This window comes from Protopterus annectens, chromosome 1.part1, assembly GCF_019279795.1.
Source record: "Protopterus annectens isolate FY-2018-M chromosome 1.part1, PAN1.0, whole genome shotgun sequence".
NCBI lineage: Eukaryota > Metazoa > Chordata > Ceratodontiformes > Protopteridae > Protopterus > Protopterus annectens.
In genome coordinates this window covers 784,288,382-784,308,559 of record NC_056726.1, presented here as the reverse complement: position 1 = coordinate 784,308,559, position 20,178 = coordinate 784,288,382, and the positions used below count along the sequence as shown (strand labels likewise).

The 20,178-nt window shown below is 41.8% G+C and overlaps 1 protein-coding gene across 1 annotated transcript in view; it reads right to left on the bottom strand.

Annotated features, from left to right (window-relative positions):
* Positions 1 to 543: 543 nt before the first annotated feature.
* The window catches only part of MAPK4 (mitogen-activated protein kinase 4), a 320,910-nt gene continuing 301,275 nt past the window's right edge, over positions 544 to 20,178 (bottom strand). Inside the window, exon 4 of the mRNA XM_044078121.1 lies at positions 544 to 2,578. Within this exon, the coding sequence (XP_043934056.1) occupies positions 1,900 to 2,578 (679 nt within the window). The 3' untranslated portion in view covers positions 544 to 1,899. The remainder of the gene's footprint in view (positions 2,579 to 20,178) is intronic.

Here is a 20,178-nt window from a genome sequence, read left to right as displayed (position 1 = left end):
TGGACCCAGTCTGCGAGCTAAGAGGGCCTTTCAAAATTATTTTTTTCTCTTCTCCCCTGAAGGGCTCTGGTGCCAAATGCAGCACAAATGAAAAAATCCTGTAAGTGGGAAGGCCTCAAACAGTAGACACACTGCAAGTGTGAGTCTTGAAGGGCTATGTTATGCTCACAAGATGGTCACTTTTTAAAACCTAGTGACATCATTATAACTATAAAGATGTATATATGTATATACATGCATACATATTTGTGTCTTTCGGCTTTTCCCGGTTAGGGGTTGCCACAGCAGAACTCCGGTCCGCTAATGATTGGCAGTAGATTTATACATGCTGGCTTGCCAGGCCTAATGCACAACCTTCACTGAAGGAACGCCCATTCACGCATGTTGCCACACAGAAGATGCTCTAACTGAGAATCGAACGGGCAACGTCTAACTGTGAGGTGACAACGCTACCGCAGCACCACCACTGCAGCATTATATACATACATACACACACACACACACACATATATATATATATATATATATATATATATATAAAAAACAAAAACTGTTAATACTTATCTAATAACCATCTGACTAACTAACTTAAAGCTATATATCTCCATCCATCCATTCATCCTCAACCCCTTTTTCCCATTTTGCACATGGGCTCGGGATGTCACTTACAACAGCGACAATTATCTTGAGGCAAAGTTTACACCACTGAGTGGCTAGCCTTGCCGTGGTAGTTAATCTGTACCAATCACTTACACCTACGACCAATTCGGGTGTTCAATATATATCTACACATTTATAAACACACACTGGTAGTAACTATTTCAAAAAAAATTTGAAAAATGCACTTGTCTATCTTAAACAACTGTTAATACCCTAACACTACTCTAGCTATCAAAGAATTCTGAAAAGGGGGGATACGTTTTCATTTATCATGAAGAACGATGGCACTATCGGTCCACACATCCAGTTTAGCCAGGTGGAAAATGAGATCCGAGGTAATTCAGTCAGAAGAGGGGAATTATGGATAGGGGAGTAGTCAGAGCTCTCAGATCCAAGCCTTTGGTATAAGGTGCCGAGGTCAGATATGGCCAGATCTGACAACCCACACATTGAATAACATACAAAAAAGACAACATCATATCAAGTATTATCTGTTTTTTTGTTGTGGTGAGGAAATTAAACAACTGAGCTCATGTGTACATATTACTAAACTCGTAGCCTGAAAATTAAAAAAAAATCTAAAGAAGCCATGGCCACTATTACAATAAAGGAACTCAGAGAAAAGTTTAAATCTTATTGTAAAACATACATCAAGAACTATGAAGGAAGTATCTCACTTCCTCCAGCTGTCCGTTTGCTCATTTAACTTGGATTTGACCATTCTTAGAAGCTAACCTCTAGCACCAGTTTTTCTGGCATTTTTGCAATTGCTGACATAAAATAAATTGATTCTAGCAATGGTAACTTGAACTTGTACATTATACATATTAGGAAAAGATGGCTTACATAACTAACCACCTGAACTGCCCAAAAGAAGTATAGCAATTGTAGCGATTTTCTTTTCACTGCACAAAAAAGATTGCCTGCTTCTTCCTGTAGTTTACCTCAACCTATGTCTCATTGGTCCTGCTATCAACCGATTACTAGTGCCTCAGGGGCTCCCTGCATTCATTGTGTCACTTTAGTTTCACCACAAATTATATTACTTATAAGGCAGCGAAACAGAAACTTAGGTTACATCTGCAAAAACTGTCTACATTAGGCCCTGCGATAGTAATTTAGTAAAATAGATTATCCATTCAGATGAATCAGTTTAAATATGTCCTGTGAAATGTTGGTAACATTACAGCAGAGTGTAACCCATGCAAAGCTATGCTGAAAACTATTAATAAATTCTCACTACCATCTTTCTTTTTTGTATACCTCTGTCTGAACAATTTCATTGGGGTGCTCTGATATACATGACCCATTTATATCATTGAGCCTGCCTTCTACTGTATCATCAGGTTTAGAGCAGAGCTTCAGTGCTGTGGTAATGAAAACATCCAAGTCAAACTGGGACTGCGCTCCACTGCTTACTTCCTTGGACTCAGTTCCATTAGAAAGGGATGGGTTGCTCTGTTCTTGGATTTGGGGATGAGGAATAGAATATTCATTGGTTGCCCTGGTATTTGCTACCCACTGGGTAATCTCTAAAAACAGCCTATCAGGCTCATCTTTCATAGAAAGTCCTTTTTCAGGCACTGCAGAGGTCCTTTTCCAGTGAGACAGGTCTAGGATAAGTTTGGGCTCAGAATAATGATGAGGTTTGTTATCCCTCCATAACAGTTTGTCAAGGTAGGATGGAGATCCAACTTTATATTCACATGACCTTCCATAATCGGTCTCACACATTCGATCCAATGAAGAATGAGACTGTTCCAGAAAGCGTTCAGAATTGCTTTGTGAATATTTCCGGGGGTCAATCTGTACCTCTTCAATAAGAGCAGTTGATCCTGCACGAGGGTCTCGCTGCACCTCATTTGTATCATAATTATTATGAAGACTATCAAAATCAGATGAGAAGCTTCCCTCGTACCTGTAATGAACAATATGAAGAAAAAGATAAAAAAGATAAGTGGTTTCTCATTAAGTCATTTCCTTTTATCTTTAAACATTAATATATGTAATAGTTGCCACATTAAAGTAGCACAACACAACTTATAAAAATTCTTACATTTGCAAAAGATGACTTGAAGTTTCTTGAAGTTATAACAGTATATCTGCAAGAAAAGTTCTTATAGTCAATACAACACATAAGAATGACTTTCCTGTTGCCTCCCTTAGTACAAAGTTTTCTTCTTCATCCTTCTTCCTGTTTTGGCTTGCATGATATTCAGCCCTTGTTTGGTGTCAAAGATGTCAGGAGAGAGTAGGTGAGAGAGATAAGCGGATAGAGGAAACTGTAAACATTTTAGAAGGAATCCATAGTGAGTTGATGGAAATAGTAACCACATTATAATGCAGTATCGGTTCTGGCAGGAGAAGAATGCTTGGTAGGTATATAGTAGGCTAACAACCAGAAGGGCCTTTTTAAGACTAGCCATGCATCCTAAATGTATCCAAGTTTGGTGACCTAGATGTTATTTTTACTGGGTACATGTAAGCAAGGGCATGCATGGTCAAACATTCAGTTTGACTCTATCCATTACAGACACAGGTAACAGACTGGGTTGAATTTCTGATTCCCTATCCACTAGTCCAGGTTATGCTGGAATAGGGTAAGGGAAGAACTCTACTTCACATACATGGGAAGCCTGTTCCAGAGAAATACTCTTGAGACACACATACCTGTCCCTCCAACATGTCCTATTTATGTCTCAAGCAAGGCTCAAGTCCCTGACTCAGGTAGTTCTGATGCTATTTGTTTTAAGGATATGCAAGAGGTCCATCAGAATGGGATCCTGGAATGCCTTGTATGCCAGATATAGATCTTCCCTCAACAGCCTGTAGGATACAGAGTATAGGGATAGGGCTTTGAAGTGATCCACAAAGGACATGTTGTTAACACCCTGTATTCTTTTAGTGAGGAACCTCTGTGGATATTCCAATTATTATATGTGCCTGGCCAGGTGCATAATGAAGGGGGCATTGTACTCAATGATTGGTGTGATGAGGTGTAAGTACAGAGGAAAAATGACTTCCTTGGACCTAGATGCCATACCCTTGCTTACAAGTTGAGCAACTGTATGCAGTTCTGTATGTTTTAGACTGTAGCAAACTGCTTACTACATGCTTGGTTAGTCACAATCCCTGTATGCATAAATGGGCTCAAAACGGTACTATGTGGATACCAGAGTAGTGCCTCATTCTGCACGCTCCACATAAGGCACAGGTGGACAGGGGTGTATTTTTGCTGTAGCTACTAATGTTTTTTGTTTTTACTGAAGATGATAAACACAGTTTACCACATTAATGAAAATGGGGTACTAGAGCCAAGTATATCTTAATACCTGTGCTACTTTTTTGAAAAGATCGAAATGCGATATAGAGATGGAAGCAAAGTTTTTTTTTTTTTTGGCATTTCTTTTTGAGAGAGAATGGGCAGTCTCATCCCATCCAACATATAAGAATAGAGTTAAATTGGGGAGAAGAATAAAGTACTTTTTAATTAATTTAAGACACAAGGTAATTTCTAAAGGCAGGTTAACAGATGAAGAATAATCAGGATTTCTTCATCCTTCCTTTAAACTGAATTTGACAGGAATAATCTGAAAACACTCATTTATCAGTACAATAATGTATTCAACTGGCATAAGGAAATGAGGAAACATAATCTCCAGTAAATCAGATGTAGGATGCCCTTTAGAATTATAAGAAAAAGATATGTTTGTTTGTCTTTTCCCGGTTAGAGATCTCCACAGCAGAACTCCGGTCCGCTAATGATTGGCAGTAGATTTTTTTTATGGTGCTGAGTTATCAGCCTGATGCCCAACCTTCAGCGAAGGCACACCCATTCACACATGTCTTTCGGAGGCCACTCGACCACAGGAAGGACATGCAGACTCTACACAGAAGGTACGCCAGCTGAGAATTGAACAGGAGAACCTATTGCTGTGAGGCAACAATGCTACCGCTGCACCACCACGGCTTCCATATAAGAAAAAGAGATAAGATGTACATAATCTAGACAACATCAAAATAAACAGATTTGCAGAAAGTATTCTAAAATGACAAGAGAACTTCACTGTGGGAGGGTGAAAATTGGGTTAAATAATTAATGCCTACAATTTAACTGATGCAATATTTAAAACGATGAATGTGGAATATCACAAGTAGAAGTGTAGCTACCTATTTTGGTGCCCAGGGCCATACCCTGATCTGGCACCCTCCTTAATGATCCAAAAAAAGGGGGGGTCCTTATTAAAGATACAAGTCAGGCCCATTTCTTCAACATTTTTGCTCATTACACTAGAGAAGTTAAAAAAAGAAAAAAGAAAAAAAAAAAAGAAAAGAAAAGAAATTTCTTTAGATGTTAAACTATAGCCAAGCACCTGATATATTTGTAACAACCAGCTGATACAGTTCATGCCACTGCACATGCAGAGTGCTAAAGCTATTAATTTCTGACAGCAAATGCAATACTGGCAGCACATATGACTGATTGGGATCTGCCAATTGTGCCCTTTAGTGCTTTGTGCTCTGGGTGGCTGCCCCCTATATTACACCCTAGTCTACACTTCTGATGGCAAGATGGTTTCAAATGTACTTTAAACCTCTGGAATGAAATTTGAAATTGTGACCAAAATGCTAATGAAAGAAAACATTTTCTTTTTCATTTTATTAGCACTAAAATTGCTCTCGAGTGCTAACATAGAACCTACACATGATAACATGATCTCCTCAACCCAGCTCTATTTCTTTCTTACATTGAATCACATCATCATCAAAGCCCATTCTGTGACCCAGAGAATAAAAGAGGGCAAGACACAAATGAAATAAAGGCACAATTGCCAGGAACAGAATAAAGTGGAAATCAATGCCTGAAGGAAAAGCCTTTCTGAGATATCTAGTGCTGTGGTGAATAGTCAAAAACAGTACTAAATAGTGAACAAAAAAAATTCAAAGGAACCTATGGTGTAGGAACCTGAGTTTGCTTAGTGTTTCAGATGCCTGTAGGAGCTGACCAGACAGGATGGGAATGAGTGGAAACTGCTGGCTTGGCCATTCTGGAGGAGGGAGGCAAGTCTGGCTCACCACATGGATGACATATTGGGACAGAACTAGGTGTTCACTTAGTGGGGTTTGAACCTGCTGAGCCTGCACTGTCAGTAATGCATCTGGACTGTGTAGCCAAGAGGAATGTGTTGTAAGAAGATAAACTTCCTCTTAGAAGACAGCAATCGTAGAGCTTACAGGAGCTGTAGTGAGGGAGGGGGTGCACATGGGGCGATAGATTAGGCTGGTCCCCCAGGAAGGACCAGTAAGCTGGCTTGGTCCCTAGCATCCCACTCTCATTGGGGAACAGAGGGCCAAACCTGATTTCTTGCCATGAAAATGGGCCATATGTCTCTCGCCTCATTTGAAAATACCTAGCTCCCATCCCCCCCAGACAAATATAGGCCAGTTGGAACAAGGTCAAGAAGCAACTGGGAGAAAGAAGAAAAAAGTAAAAACTTAAAAAGTAGAAGTATTTGAAAGAAGAAGCAGTCTACTGTGGGAAAAGCAAAGCATGACAAAATACCTGAACTCTGCCTTGCAAAAAGATAGTTTTGGGAGCTATATGTAGAATGTAGTATTTAGCAAATGTACAAGCAGATAAATTTGTATTGGCACTGTTATCTGTGGTTGAACAATGTATTTTGCTAAAGTCTCATTAAAATTAGGAAATGTCTCATGCTGTCTAATGATTTATTACTAAAACAGTATAATGCCCTGTGTGAAAAATGCACAATGTCTCTTGAAGTCAAAATTTCACACAAACACCACTGATACCAGAATCATTAGCAATTCTCCCCAAAACATACCATCCCACCATCCCACAGTACACATAAAACAATCCCCAGGATTTACTTATCATCCGTGTAAGACTAGATTAGTCTTACACGGAAGCGCCAGTCTAAGAGTATGACGGCAGCGCGCCATGCATATTAATGAGGGCGTGCTGCCTCAACTCTAAAGTTTACACGGGGCATGGACAAGTGTAAGGGGCATGTTGGACTGCCAAGCAGTCCAGAAATCCACACCCCTGCAATGAAGAAACGCCACAATTTCAAGTTACATGAGTGAGTCCGCTTACATGTGCACAATGTAACACTACACTCCCCCATATGTTAAACAATTGACAAAATTAAAAATAGAAAGATTTTTTTTATTTTTTTTTTATTTCATCTGATATAGCTGCCCGTATTTGAGCGTGTTTGCGCGGGTTTGCCCATTGCTTAGCTACAGTTAGCAGCTTAGACACCAGAAGAGGATAATAAGAAAAATATATACAAAGTAAGCAAAATAGCAATAGCGTAGTGGTTAGAGCCTTCGCACAAAGAGGAGGCATTCCCTGTTCGAGTCCCACTACTGCAAGTTCCATTTTCCGTTGGAAATCTGTATACAAAAATATTTCCTGACATTTTTTATGTACAAGTTTTGTAAAAAGCATTGAAAAGTTAAATGTAGTAGTGAACAAATTATATATATATATATGAAGGTGAAATGGTTATGCATTCTGAGGCATGAGTACCCTATTTTAAGCAATATAAAGTACTACTAAGCACATTTTATCAGTAGTGAGCATATTTAAATCCAATTGCTCGTAGCTGCGCACTGTGTTAAACAGCGCAATGTCTTTGTGCGAAGCTGCGCACCACGCTAACCAGCGCAACAACAACATATTTGTGTGTAGCTGTGCACTGCGCTAACCAGCGCAACGTTGGGCAACGTTGGGCAAAGTTGAGCAAAGTTGTTAAACATGGCCACACCTCCTTTACTGTACCTTAACCAGTCAGGTCTGCCCAGTAGGAAAATAAAAAGCAGTGACAGGGCTCGAACTCAGGATACTGTGCACTACAGTCACAGTACTTAACCACTAAGCCATGATAGCATTTCATAAACATGCACTTTCAACAGACACATATCTATCAAAGGAATTTTATACATTGCCAACATCAGCTAAGCAGGCATGCCTACAGCTGAGTTTTTCCAAAAGTTGACAATCACAAATAAGTGTGGGAAATGAGGCATATTTGAGCTCCACAGGTGGGAATGCTTGCTATAACTGGTTGTAGCTTCCTTCTGCAGTCAGCAGGGCCGGTGTTGGAGAAGGCACTCGATTTAGAGCGCAACGCTGGGGCATTGAGGAGTCCAAAGTAATGGTTTGGCTCCTTGTCCATAATCATGAGGAAAGACTCCTGCAGGGCCAGTACCAGGGTACCCAATATAAAACGGAGGCCTGGAACAGTCTTGCCCATGATCTCACCAGTGCCACTGGTGTTCCTTGGACTGGTGAGCAGGTCAGGCACCATTATTCTGACCTGAAGCGACGTAGGGAGGATCAACTGGACCAGTGGATCCAGGAATCCTGTGCGATGCCTAATGCCCCAGTACTGAGTAAGTAGCCATTGTATTAATTAGTTAAGAGTTGCTATGCTTGTCTATACTATGGATAGGTATGTCTCAATATCACTGCATTTACTTCACAGCTGCAGGTGTCCAGGTTATGAACCAGCAAGCCCATGGAGATAGGCTGCAAAGGCTGCGTCATCAGGCAGGTTAGTAATTACTCTGCATGTACTGTTATATAAAATAAATGAGAGAGCCTTCAAAAATTGTTTTAATCCAATAAATAAAGGTGTAATAATCCTTTAATAAATGTATAATTCCTGGAGTGCGTCTGTGTCATTTTCTTTCATATGTTGTTGTACTGTTGCATTGTACAAATAGTAGTGTTGCATTAAGCAGTGTCAACCCACACTTGGGTAGGCCCATATAACGTGGATGAAGGGAGTGCCAGCAGCTTTTATGCACATTTACAGCCCTCAACTGTTGGTTCATGCCCAGCATGTACAGGTTAATCTGGCACATGAGTAGTTTGGTATTGTGTTCCCCAGAAATGTCAGTGTGCTGCCAGAAATGTAGGGAGCTGTTAACATACAACTGATACTTTCACCTGAACATATCTAGATAATTATATGAAAGTAGAGCTGTCAGTGTACCATCTTAGCAGTAGTGTGTGTGAGCAACTCTCAAAATATGTTGCAGTAACATCTGCATCTTGGACAGTTTGTAAGATACAGCTCATGTATATAATGATCTAGCAAAATCCAATTGCACAATATAAGGACATTGGGTAGTGTAATACTACATGTAAGGGACATATAATTGCAGTTAATAGGAATGTAGTGGAAACTAGAAGAATATATAAGTTGTTAATTGAGCTATCTTTTCCACTCTACTGTATGTGCATAAAAATGCAATTCCACACCTCAGTCGGTATGTCTAATCAAAACATTTGTTGGGGCATATGTCCTATTGGTTTACAAATATTTGCATTTATTTCTATGCATGTGCCCTGGTAAAATACCACAATATTGGTGGCCTGTTGCCATCAATTCAACCTGCATGCTGTTGTAATGTCCACTATTTTTCTATATATGCATGTGTTATGCTTGCTTTTCAACTGTTGAAAATCTGGTGTGTTGGGTTAACGGGAATACTTCTGCATGCTGTTATAACTAATTGGGAATGCTGTTGACTGTTACTAACCCATATCTTTATTAAACTCTCCAGAACATAGTTCGTATGGGAAAGCCGGTCCCAGCAGACCCACCTGTCCCACCTCAGCTGGCCATGGCACCTGGCACCAGAAGATCTGGTGCCCAGCCTGGGACCTCCTCCTCCTCCGCTGGCCCTGTGCCAACTTCAGGTAGAAGCGCTGCAGTGGATGGGGCTTGCCCCCCCCCCCATGCAAGCTTGGGTGGAGGAGGGGCACCTATCACCCTTAGAACGGTCCAGGCTGTGGTGCGTAGAGATATTGAATGTTCTGTTGCAGAGCCTCTACGGCAGCTTAAGGCCCAAGTGGCGCAACTCCCGGGTCAGCCTGCCCCTCTTACACAGCCCCCAGCACAGCCACCCTCTGGGCCATGAAGGTGCAGTGGTGACTACCCATGGGTGGGGACTTCAGTCCCACTGTTTCCATCTGGGGCCTCATGGGCTTGCGATTTCCAAACATCCCTCCCCGTCAAAGGTGTTCACCCACCACGTGTCATATACCGCCCCTGTATGCATCTTGTTTGTCTTGTCTGTTTACCTCCCCAAATATACCTACTTCCCCTACTGCACATTCCACTCTCACCTGAAAAAAAAAAAAAAAGGGCAATCTGCTCCCAAAAAAAAAATTACGCCCCATACATAGCTGCCCATTTTGCACACATGTCCACTGGACACATGAAATGTTATTTAATTGGCATTACAACATACTTTGTTGTCCTTACTCCTCTCTCAGGGGTTGAAGGTTTCATATCTACCTCCAAATTTATTGCATATGCACAGCTGTTGCTGTTGAAGAAATGGGCAGCTATGGACTTTCCCTACACCCGTCCTGCACATCCTGAGCTATTTTCCATACTGTCTTTCCCTCTTTGTGCCCCTTTTTCACCACTTTCCTATCTCCCCATTTTTCTTTTCTTTCAAAGAAATGAGTGCGGGGGTTAGCGGGAGTAAGCACTATTAAGCAGTAGTTAGCGGGTTTGCGCGAGTTTGCGCTTGGCTAAGCAATTCGCAAACCCATACAAACCCTTTTACAACTGCTTAAAAGTGCCTTAGTCACTCTGTATGTGAGGGCCCTTTTTCTGCTCAGGAGCAAAATAAAACACCTCTGTACGTCTTGAACCCCGGACCTTGCACACACTACACAACATGAAGTACCACTAAGCCACAGTAGATTTACATCAAGTTGGTGCTTAAATAAATATATCATGCATCAGTATGAATGAATGTAAAGGAAAAATAGGAATACCATACCACAAACTTGTTCTGTGGATGCTACAGTTGTTGTGGGATTACATTACATGACTGTGATAAGAGAAGCAGCCATTCTAGCAGGAAATAATGTTACACCATCACTTTACAACCCCACACAGTATCACAGCAGGACAAACACTGGCATATCTATTTAGGGCAGAGGCCATACCTCCCAACTGTCCCTAATTTTCAGGGATGTCCCTGATTTTGAAACAAATTTTAGCTCTGTCCCTCCGAATCTCTCCAAAAACTACTGACTTTGGCCAGAAAGGTGGTGAATTAAACTTAATGAATAAAGACAATAATTAAGAGTTAGACACTTCTTTTACTTCAGAAAAGGTGCATTAATTCATATGCTATGATTCTCTCAATGTCTCAACTTAATGGCACTAATATTTTAAAGGTGTCCCTGACTGTCCCTGACTTTTTCTTTACTTTTCCCTGAGTCTGTTGAAATATGTACCTGAGTAGTTGAGAGGTCTGACAGAGGAATATTAGCTTTTTTGCTGTTACACACTGTACAAATAGCTTTGGAAGGAGTTTCGGAAGCATACCCTTATGTAGGAATACAACACTGAAATACAAATGGATGTAGCCATGTACTAGTAGCAACCAACTGTAAGAATGCCATTGTTCTATTGCTGAAAAGACCCGTGTGGTGCACAGACAAAAAAAAATAACAGGCTATTCTCTGGCTATCATGTGGATAGGTCCACAGTTGGGAGTTACGCAGACAGACTACTTGCCTTGATAAACTAACATGTACACAGCAACCCTGTAAGTCCAGCAAGATAAAATCCACACAATAGTACTTACGCTCTCTGTACTTCTGCAACCCTACCCAAATGTAGAATATACCTGTGTGTGCAGTGTCTACCACGGATGTAGGTAAGCATACTCACAGTACTGACATGTGTCCAGTTTTTCTGAGCAGCTTGTGCTAATGTCAACACTAAAACAGCACAAACTGTTTAGAACTGAGTAAATGAATATTCACAGTATAGCAGTTCACAAACAATTCTTGTGCCAAAGGAATACATCTCAATAACTAGCTTTGTAGGGCAGTTAATTGGAACAGTTGAAAAGAAAGTACATCTTTCCATGTATCTTGGGGTAGCATTTCGAGGGGTGAGTACATTTCTACACTGACAAGTGGGTACTGGAAGCAGCAACATTAGGTCTGAGTACAAAATGTAAATCTCTGGCTACAACCCTGGCTTCTGATATAAGAACTATACCAACCTTCTGTCTTAAACAATTATGTCCACAGCAAACAAGGATGATCTCCAACTTGGAAAGCTGAAAGGGCCATGCCTACATGAGTCAGCAATTTATAGTACTGGGTTGCTATGACAGTGATTACTGCAATTACTACATAGCAGGCTGCATGCAATTAGCAAATGGTGGTCACTAATTGGTGCAGAGGCCATCACATGCTCATGTGCAAATTCCTACAAAATCAAGCTGCAATCTCTGCCAACAAACTCAATCACTCTATTACAGAGACTGACAGAGAGAGAGAGAGAGACAAAGAAAAGGGAAAAGAAAAAGAAATATTACCAAATCATACAAAGGAAAGGTATGTGACACATATGTATTTACTGGCATGTAGTAGATGTCACTGAAGAATAGTCTACATAATGTGAACCATTCATATGTGGCAGCAGTACTTCTTTATGCACAAATGTTCTGCTTAACTACTGCTATGGACAATACTGTGTGTACCTGTGGGCAGTAGGACATACCTGTGAAATGTGTAGCTCAGCATTAAATGTCAAAAATCTGATCCATGTTACCTGTGTTCTGTACAGTAGTGTGGCCAATGGCTGTTGGGGGGATTAGCGCTGACATTATATAAACATGGGTGTGACAGAACACATGCATGATAGTCATATTAAAGTGTAGCTTAGCAATGGCAACTGCTGTAGCAGTCTAGTATGCTTATCTAGCATCTGTAGCCATATATACCTCCCCTAATGTTAGTGTGTGTTCATATGTGACACTTGTTTGTGTTGCAGCAAGACCCAACAGTTCAGCTGTGAGGTCCAGGGACTTACAACAGTGTAGACCTTGTGTGTGTATGCCACACACATGCAGAGAAATATATATGTGTCATATATATTCACATCTGTATATGTGCACAGAGCAGGGTACATATTGCAACTGTTTGTGAAGGGTGGAGATATATATGTTGGTGAAGGTTATTATGCGCATATTTGTATGTAGGTTTTAGTGTGTGACAAAGACAGCATACAGTGCTGGTATATGACATGTGGTGGTTAAACACTGTGGGTGGTTTGTTCAGTTGCAATGTTGAAGCCAGTAAGGCCTGCTACAGCTACCTGGGCTGTGAACACCTTCAATGCATTTATCCCAAGACTGTGCGATTTTATTACATAACTGTACACCTTACATCCTTTGTATAATTGATATTCTCACTATGAAAGGTGAAATGTATATGTGCCTACATATATATGTATATGTAGACCAATGGATGTGTATATGTAGATATATATATATATATATATATATATATATATAGAGAGAGAGAGAGAGAGATATGCACACCTACATCTACTTGTTGCAATAGATTCTCTATACTGTTGACTGACTGTGATGGTCAATATGTTTGTGAATACGTCAAATATATGTATCTGTGGGATAGCTTAGTGGGAAACTGTTTATGTCACGGTATTATGGGTCCTTGCTTTGATGCTAGCAAAAGCTGTGTATTCTGTTGCTAGGCAGAACAAGTGCTATTGCATACAGTGTGATTAAGTCCCTTGGTTTTAACTAGGGTGTGTCATTGGAGGCTAAATCACTACATCTATGATTATTGATTGGTACCGATGTTGATTGCAAATCCTGTGTGTACTGTAGTACTACTTGAAGCTCTGGGCCTGTACAGCAAAGTATGGTGTATGCCCACATTGCTTGCATCTACTGTTTTGTATGGTCCCTGTATTCATCACAGATTATATTTCTCAAGATTAAGGTTGTGTAAGTACTGTCACACAATACTGTATAGTACACACTGAAAGCTTATCTGGGTTGTCATACCTTTGTGTCCTGTAATTATGTCTGATGTATCTGTGGGCATGTCTGTAACATGTCCTTTGACATATGTGTGGTAAAACATATAACTGCGTATCTAGCAACATTCATAGTGTACTACAGCAGTATGTGACCTATATTCCCAGTTGTGCACATATTTTGGCCACGGGTTTGCCATTAACCAGTTATGTGGTATAATAGTAATACATTTACTGGACCTTACACCGATTGTGACGGATGATATATTTCTTTACAAATCAGCTTGATGTATATCTGCTGTGGCTAGGTGGTGCATTGTGTTGCATACAGTGTGCCAGGTACTCTTGTATAGTCTTATATAGTGATTTTATTTTGTTGCTGTGCAGAACATGTTTCATTAGATAGAGAGTGAGCAAGGCACTTTCAAGCAGTTGTGGGATGAGCAGTGATAAGTGGCAGTTACAGTGTTTCACTCTCGGTTAGCTTATAGGTTGCTATATATGGCAGTTCAGTGATATCTGTACTGTATAATGTTAAATGTGCCATATGACTTGCTCAGACATATTTTTGTATTTATGTCTTCCAGGGATCATGGCCGATCGCAGGAACCCCAGTTACAGTAGTGCTGAAGATGATATCATTACTATCAGTATGATTCAGCACTACCGTCTCATGTTCTCACGAATCAGCCAGGACCAGCAGGAGCGTACTGCAATGCGGCAAGATGTCCGCAGGGTAAATGAGGTAGGCCTGCATAACTGGACATATGAGCAGGTACGCCACCACTGCAGTGATCTTCTTAGACATGTCCATCAGCATGCTGCTGATATGCGTAGACAACAGCTTGCAACAGGTGGTGGTGTTAATATCCATTCCCCCACCAGAGTGAAGGAGCTGCTCCTGAGCCTGGTGGCACCTGCCCAACAACAACAGCAGCAGACATACACCATGATGGAGGTTGGAGCCACCCAGCAAGCACACATGGAGCATGCAGGTAACATCACATATCTGTAGACTACTCTTATCTGTATTAGTAGATCATGCATATGTGAGATGTGGAGTGTGTCATACAAAGATGTGGAGTCTGTTGTTGTGCAATACTGATCATTTGGAACATAATCTGTAGCCCTGTGAATGTAAACTGTTGTTGTACTGTAAGATTGCAAACACACAGTAGCAATGCCACAGTTGTGGCCACTGACAAACTGTCTCATCTCTATGTTGGTCCCTCTGGGGTGACATCAAGGCAGCGGACAGATGCTGGTGAGTGTGTTCTACATTTATTATTGTAAATAAAAAGTGCATGTCATAGTTAAGATGTAGGCCATGTACACATGTAACACACCTACCCATAATGCATGCTGTGCATGTTTGGTGTAAGAGCACGCACATCTCACTAATGGGATTAGCTGCCTCAAACACATGCAATACCCAGACCATCTCAAACAAATGTGGCTAGACTGTAGTGACTATTGGATAGGCACAGTTGATACTCAACATGCACATAACATACACATCTATGTCATACACAGAGCATTTTAACAGGCTACACATAAAGGATTCCCAAACCCTCTGTAAAGACACACTCCAGTATCCAAACTCTCATCCACACATTACACATAATATACCTGAGGGGTAGAGGCCTATCATGGGGCATTTAAACACTCTGCAACACACTACACATTCATGTCAGGGAATGCTCCTTATTGGCCTCCTTACAAACTCATGTAACAACTGGTTGTGAAATGGTGAATTTAGCCAAGGTAGTACAGTTCCGGCACAGCATGATTAGTGCTGGTTTGGGAAACATTTGTAGCCTTGAGTGACCACATGATGCTTCATGATGACGGTCTATGGTACTATACCCCATCCAGTTATTGTAACCACAGTACTACACATAGCTTTCATTGCTATACACCTTAATGTTATGTGTGTGCACACATATGCACCTCTAAACAGTATGCATACCAATCACCATTTGTACAACTGACACATTTATGTCTTGTGATGCTATTGAGTGGCTAGGTCATATGACACACATTGGGTATGTGTAGTGTTTAAATATGCAGTTGTGTTTTAGCATGCCATGTCATGGATGAGACTGGCATGTCCACAATATGATCTACACTCACTATAAGTACCGTACATTGGGTATGTGGCCGAATGGTATTCGATCAATTATCCATGCACCACTGATGATGTTGTGTGAATACTCATCATGCATGTGCTAAAAATGTGTCCACAATTATTTGCTAAAGAAACAGAGGCTGCAATCAGCATTGGATACCTATCTGACACACAGATACACATCCAGCAATGGTATGTACACCTGTGAGTTATGGTGCACAGTACATTACAGGGTTATGAATACCTGCAGAGCAATGTTGTGTCCGTGTATGCATTGTGTTCCAGGGGGAGGGCCATCACCTAATAACAAAATACATGCATCAAAGCCATGTATACTGTTAGTAACAAGGACTGACTACACTTGCACTGCATGCTGTTGAGCAACACACGTCCTGCATGCTGACATGTGTGACATGACTTTTTGCTTGCGATACTGTACCCCACCATCACCTGCTATTGTGTATGTTCTGTGATTGCTGGTGTTGTGTGTGTCTTCTTTAGGGAGGAGTGTATTTTTGTTCGTGTGCATGCACACATGTGGTCTGAAGTCATGTTCAGGTCTTAAAGTGTGTTTCTTGTTTTCCTCTCTCAGGTGCGAGGTGGGGCTGGTTCAGTACAGCAGGGAACCTGATGTCACTGAGACAGACAGTGATGACGAGGATAGGTGTGTTGAGGCACAGGCAGGTTTGTCAAGGTATGTTGTTGGGCCACCATTTGACAGTACACAAGTCTCCACCCCATCCATGCACACAGTCATACTGCCTGTACATCCATCATCACCACTGCCCTTAGCTGAGGGACAGTGTACTGTTGGCACTGGCCAGGAGAGTGTGGTATCTATGGCACATGTATCAGGACACAGCAGCCATAGCCAGATGTCTGGAAAGGTACCACATAGGCAGATGCCCAGGGGTTCTCGTCACAGCACTGCTGGTCATCATGCCCCTGGCAGACATGCCACACCTCTTTCTACCACATGCATGTTCCAGGCTGTCATGGAGGCACAGACATGAATAGAGCGGTACACCAGCCAGCGACTAAGGGCACAGAGGGCTCATAACACCTCTGTAAATTACAGTATCCATGACCTAGCAGGTGCCATACGTAACTACACTGAGGTCATTGATAGAAGTTGGGGTGAGACATTGGATGTCCTCCACAATGTCATGTTCATGTGTCAGGACAATGCGGGACAGTTGAGACGTCGACGTGGATGTATGCCAGCAACATTAGCAGCTGGAGGTCGCCGTGGATGTCCAGCAAGTCACGGCTGCTCCCGTAGTGCCAGTACCAGCCCCAGCAATCTTGGGGGGGCTGTCCATAGACCGTCCTAGCAGACCACGTGCCTCTGGCCAGTCCCAGCAGGGACCTGGATCCAGTAGATATATGTCAACCTCTTCGGATAGTACCCAATCTGGATTAGTACCTGGTACTGTCTGTAGCACCCCTGCCAGGCACGGGTTCCATATCCGTGACCAGAGACAGTGATCTGTAAAGCCTGCCAGGTACAGTCTGTAGCTGTCTCACAAATCCCCGTATATGGCAGCCACATGGTGGAACTGTGTGCATGCAGACACACACACATAAACCAGAAACCTAGGGCAAACACATACCTGCACACATTACATCAACATTGGCCCATAACAGTACTCATGGCCCTCACACACACACTCACACACACACATGTCTATTGTATGGCTCAGTGTATGCCTCTGGCAAACCAACACACCCTGTGCATATGATGAAACCTATGCCACCTCCTGTCATCTGTAACATTGATGCAGGAACAGGCTAACATGGTCCTGATGCACAGGGTGACTTTAATAAAGTATAGCAATGGTTGGATGTGTAGCATGTTGTCAGCAGTAAAGTGTAATGATATCCTTGAGGGTGTAGCTGAGCAGGCATGATGCATTAAAGCTGTAATTAGCAATGTTGTATTGTTTTCACCAGGGTTTATTCCAATTATGTTTTGTTTGCCCATGGCCACTTGGCTGATGTGTGTAGCTGTCTCAGCATGCGTTATACAGTGGACAGTAAATGTGAGGTGTGTGCAACACAGGTTTGCAGGTGTCCATTTGTGAACATGGTGGAGGTGCACTGTCTGCATGTACATGCATATTGGACACATGGGCAGGGTGACATGCCCTGTATTGGCCAGTGTCAACACTCCATAGTTTCTATTGGTGGCCAGTATTCATTGTACTTCACACATTTTGGAACTTGAATACGCATGTGTGTGTATGACATGGGTTGACACTGTGCTGTGGGTGATGCTGTTGTTGCTATCTGTCATTGGTTTGCATTACTAAGGTTAACACTGTCCCAGCTGCATAATCCTTTAGTAATGCACACTAACCTACAGGGTTACATGGACCGTGCTATCACAAACACAAGAAATTCTCACTTATACAGTAAAAGTGCATTAGTCTTATGGACCCCTGACATAAACTAAATATATAATGGAAGGTGTGACGTTATACCAAAAAAGAGTTACATACCAAGAAGGGATAACCTCTCTGGTCAGTATCATTGGGAAAATACAATCCCTCAATAAACATACAAGGCAAGCTTTAAAATACAAAATGGCAAAGATTCCAAAGACAGCACTAACGCTTTCATTAGTGTTGTTTATAATCTACAGGGGAAATCTCAGATCGGGTCACAGTTAATGTAAATGGTCACAAAGTACACTTATCTGGCTGACATTACCAATTTCTTGTCAGACAGTTTTGAATGCGGATTTCACCACCCTGCTGTTACACAAGGGCCACATTTCCAGAACTGAAGAATGTAAAACCTGATAATTCACAAACACTCTAGTTAAAACATCTCTTTACCAAAGTCCAAACTACAGTGGCAATGGTACTGGACAGTGTCCCTGCCTGTGTCATACACAAGCTGACATATGAAGTCACCACTCACCTAAACACTCTGTCCAGAAGCAGCCTCTATACAGGTTACATACTTGTAGAATGACGCACAGTAATGGTGTTCACAGCCCACAAGAGATGAGCTGCAATGTCTTCTTCTCCTTTCAGATGCTCCCATTAGGGGTCACCACAGTAGATCATCTGTTTCCATTTGTTCCTGCCCTTTGCATCTTGCGCTGTCACAACATCCACCTGCATGTCCTCACTCACTACAGCCATAAACCTCATCTTAGGCATTCCTCTTTTCCTGTTACCTGGCGGCTTCATCCTTAGCATCTATTTCACAATATACTCTGCATCCCTCCTCAGCACATGTGCAAACCAACTTAATCCTGCCTATCTGGCTTGGTCTACTAACCTTCAAACCTGGGCTGACCCACTAAAATACTTATTCCTAAACCTGTCCACCCTCGTCACACCCAGTGCAAATGTTAACATAAATTGATTAAGGGTAGAACTACAACAGATCCTGGAAACTCTCACCCTATAAGCCAGAAAAATGTTATCTGGAAGGCTATGGAGCACAGCATTATGGAACTCATTAAGAGACATTATGAACCTGCAAACACTGCACCATAACCACATAGGTTCTCTAAAGGCCAGATCATGGCTCCTACACCTAGTAGACGTCAAGCCAGTTAACAAGGCTAAAGGTGAGGGAGAGGAGGTCCACACAGCCAAGCTATAGCTCACCAGCAATTCATACCCATCTCACATTCTGGTATTATACATAACTTCAACAGACCAACCATAAACGATTGTTAGATGATGGATTGACAACTGACACACAGATGTAGGACACACAGTAACATTTGCAGCCTCCATGTACAATTCTATTCCAGTAACAAGTGGTATTCACCTGCACTCGGTCCTGGGACCACTCCTGTTTGGCATAAAGCTTTCTTAAGTACAAGCAAACACAGTAGAGATATGTCTGCCTACGTCTGATGAAAATGCATACTGCGGGCTATACTTTATTCTCCAGATGACACACACATCCTCCAACAGGGTATCATAGAGACATATACCTGGTGTCAAACTCATGCTGTAAATCTATACGCCAAAGAAAGCATAGTTATCCACTTTTAGAAAAAGTATCCCCAGAGTACCACATAGGTAGTAGCCCCCAAAATGTGGAACAGGTACTAATGTATATATAGAGCCATGTGTTTAGTCATCTCTCCTTTGGTAATCACATTACCAAAGGGTTTTGGAAAGCCCTCTGTGGAGCACATAAGCAATAAAGGGTTTGCATGCAGATCCACAGAGGTTGTTGCACACCTATAATGATTAGTCATCTTTGCCAGACTTTGCTTGCTTTGGAACAGGATTCAAATATACCTCAAGCATAAACCCTCACTCACACTCTTCAATAGAAACCATGATGAGTGGATGTGAAACAGAAGATGTAGCCCAGGGATCACTGCAGTGGCTAAGCTTGTCACAAGCATACAGAAGTGACCTAAGGTCTGGAAAGCGCCAGCACGCTCTGGCAAAGATAACAGATGCATTCATGGAGAAAGCAGAGTACCCACCTATGAAATAATTGAGGTGACATGTATGCATATGGCTTTGCCCCACAGCTACCTTA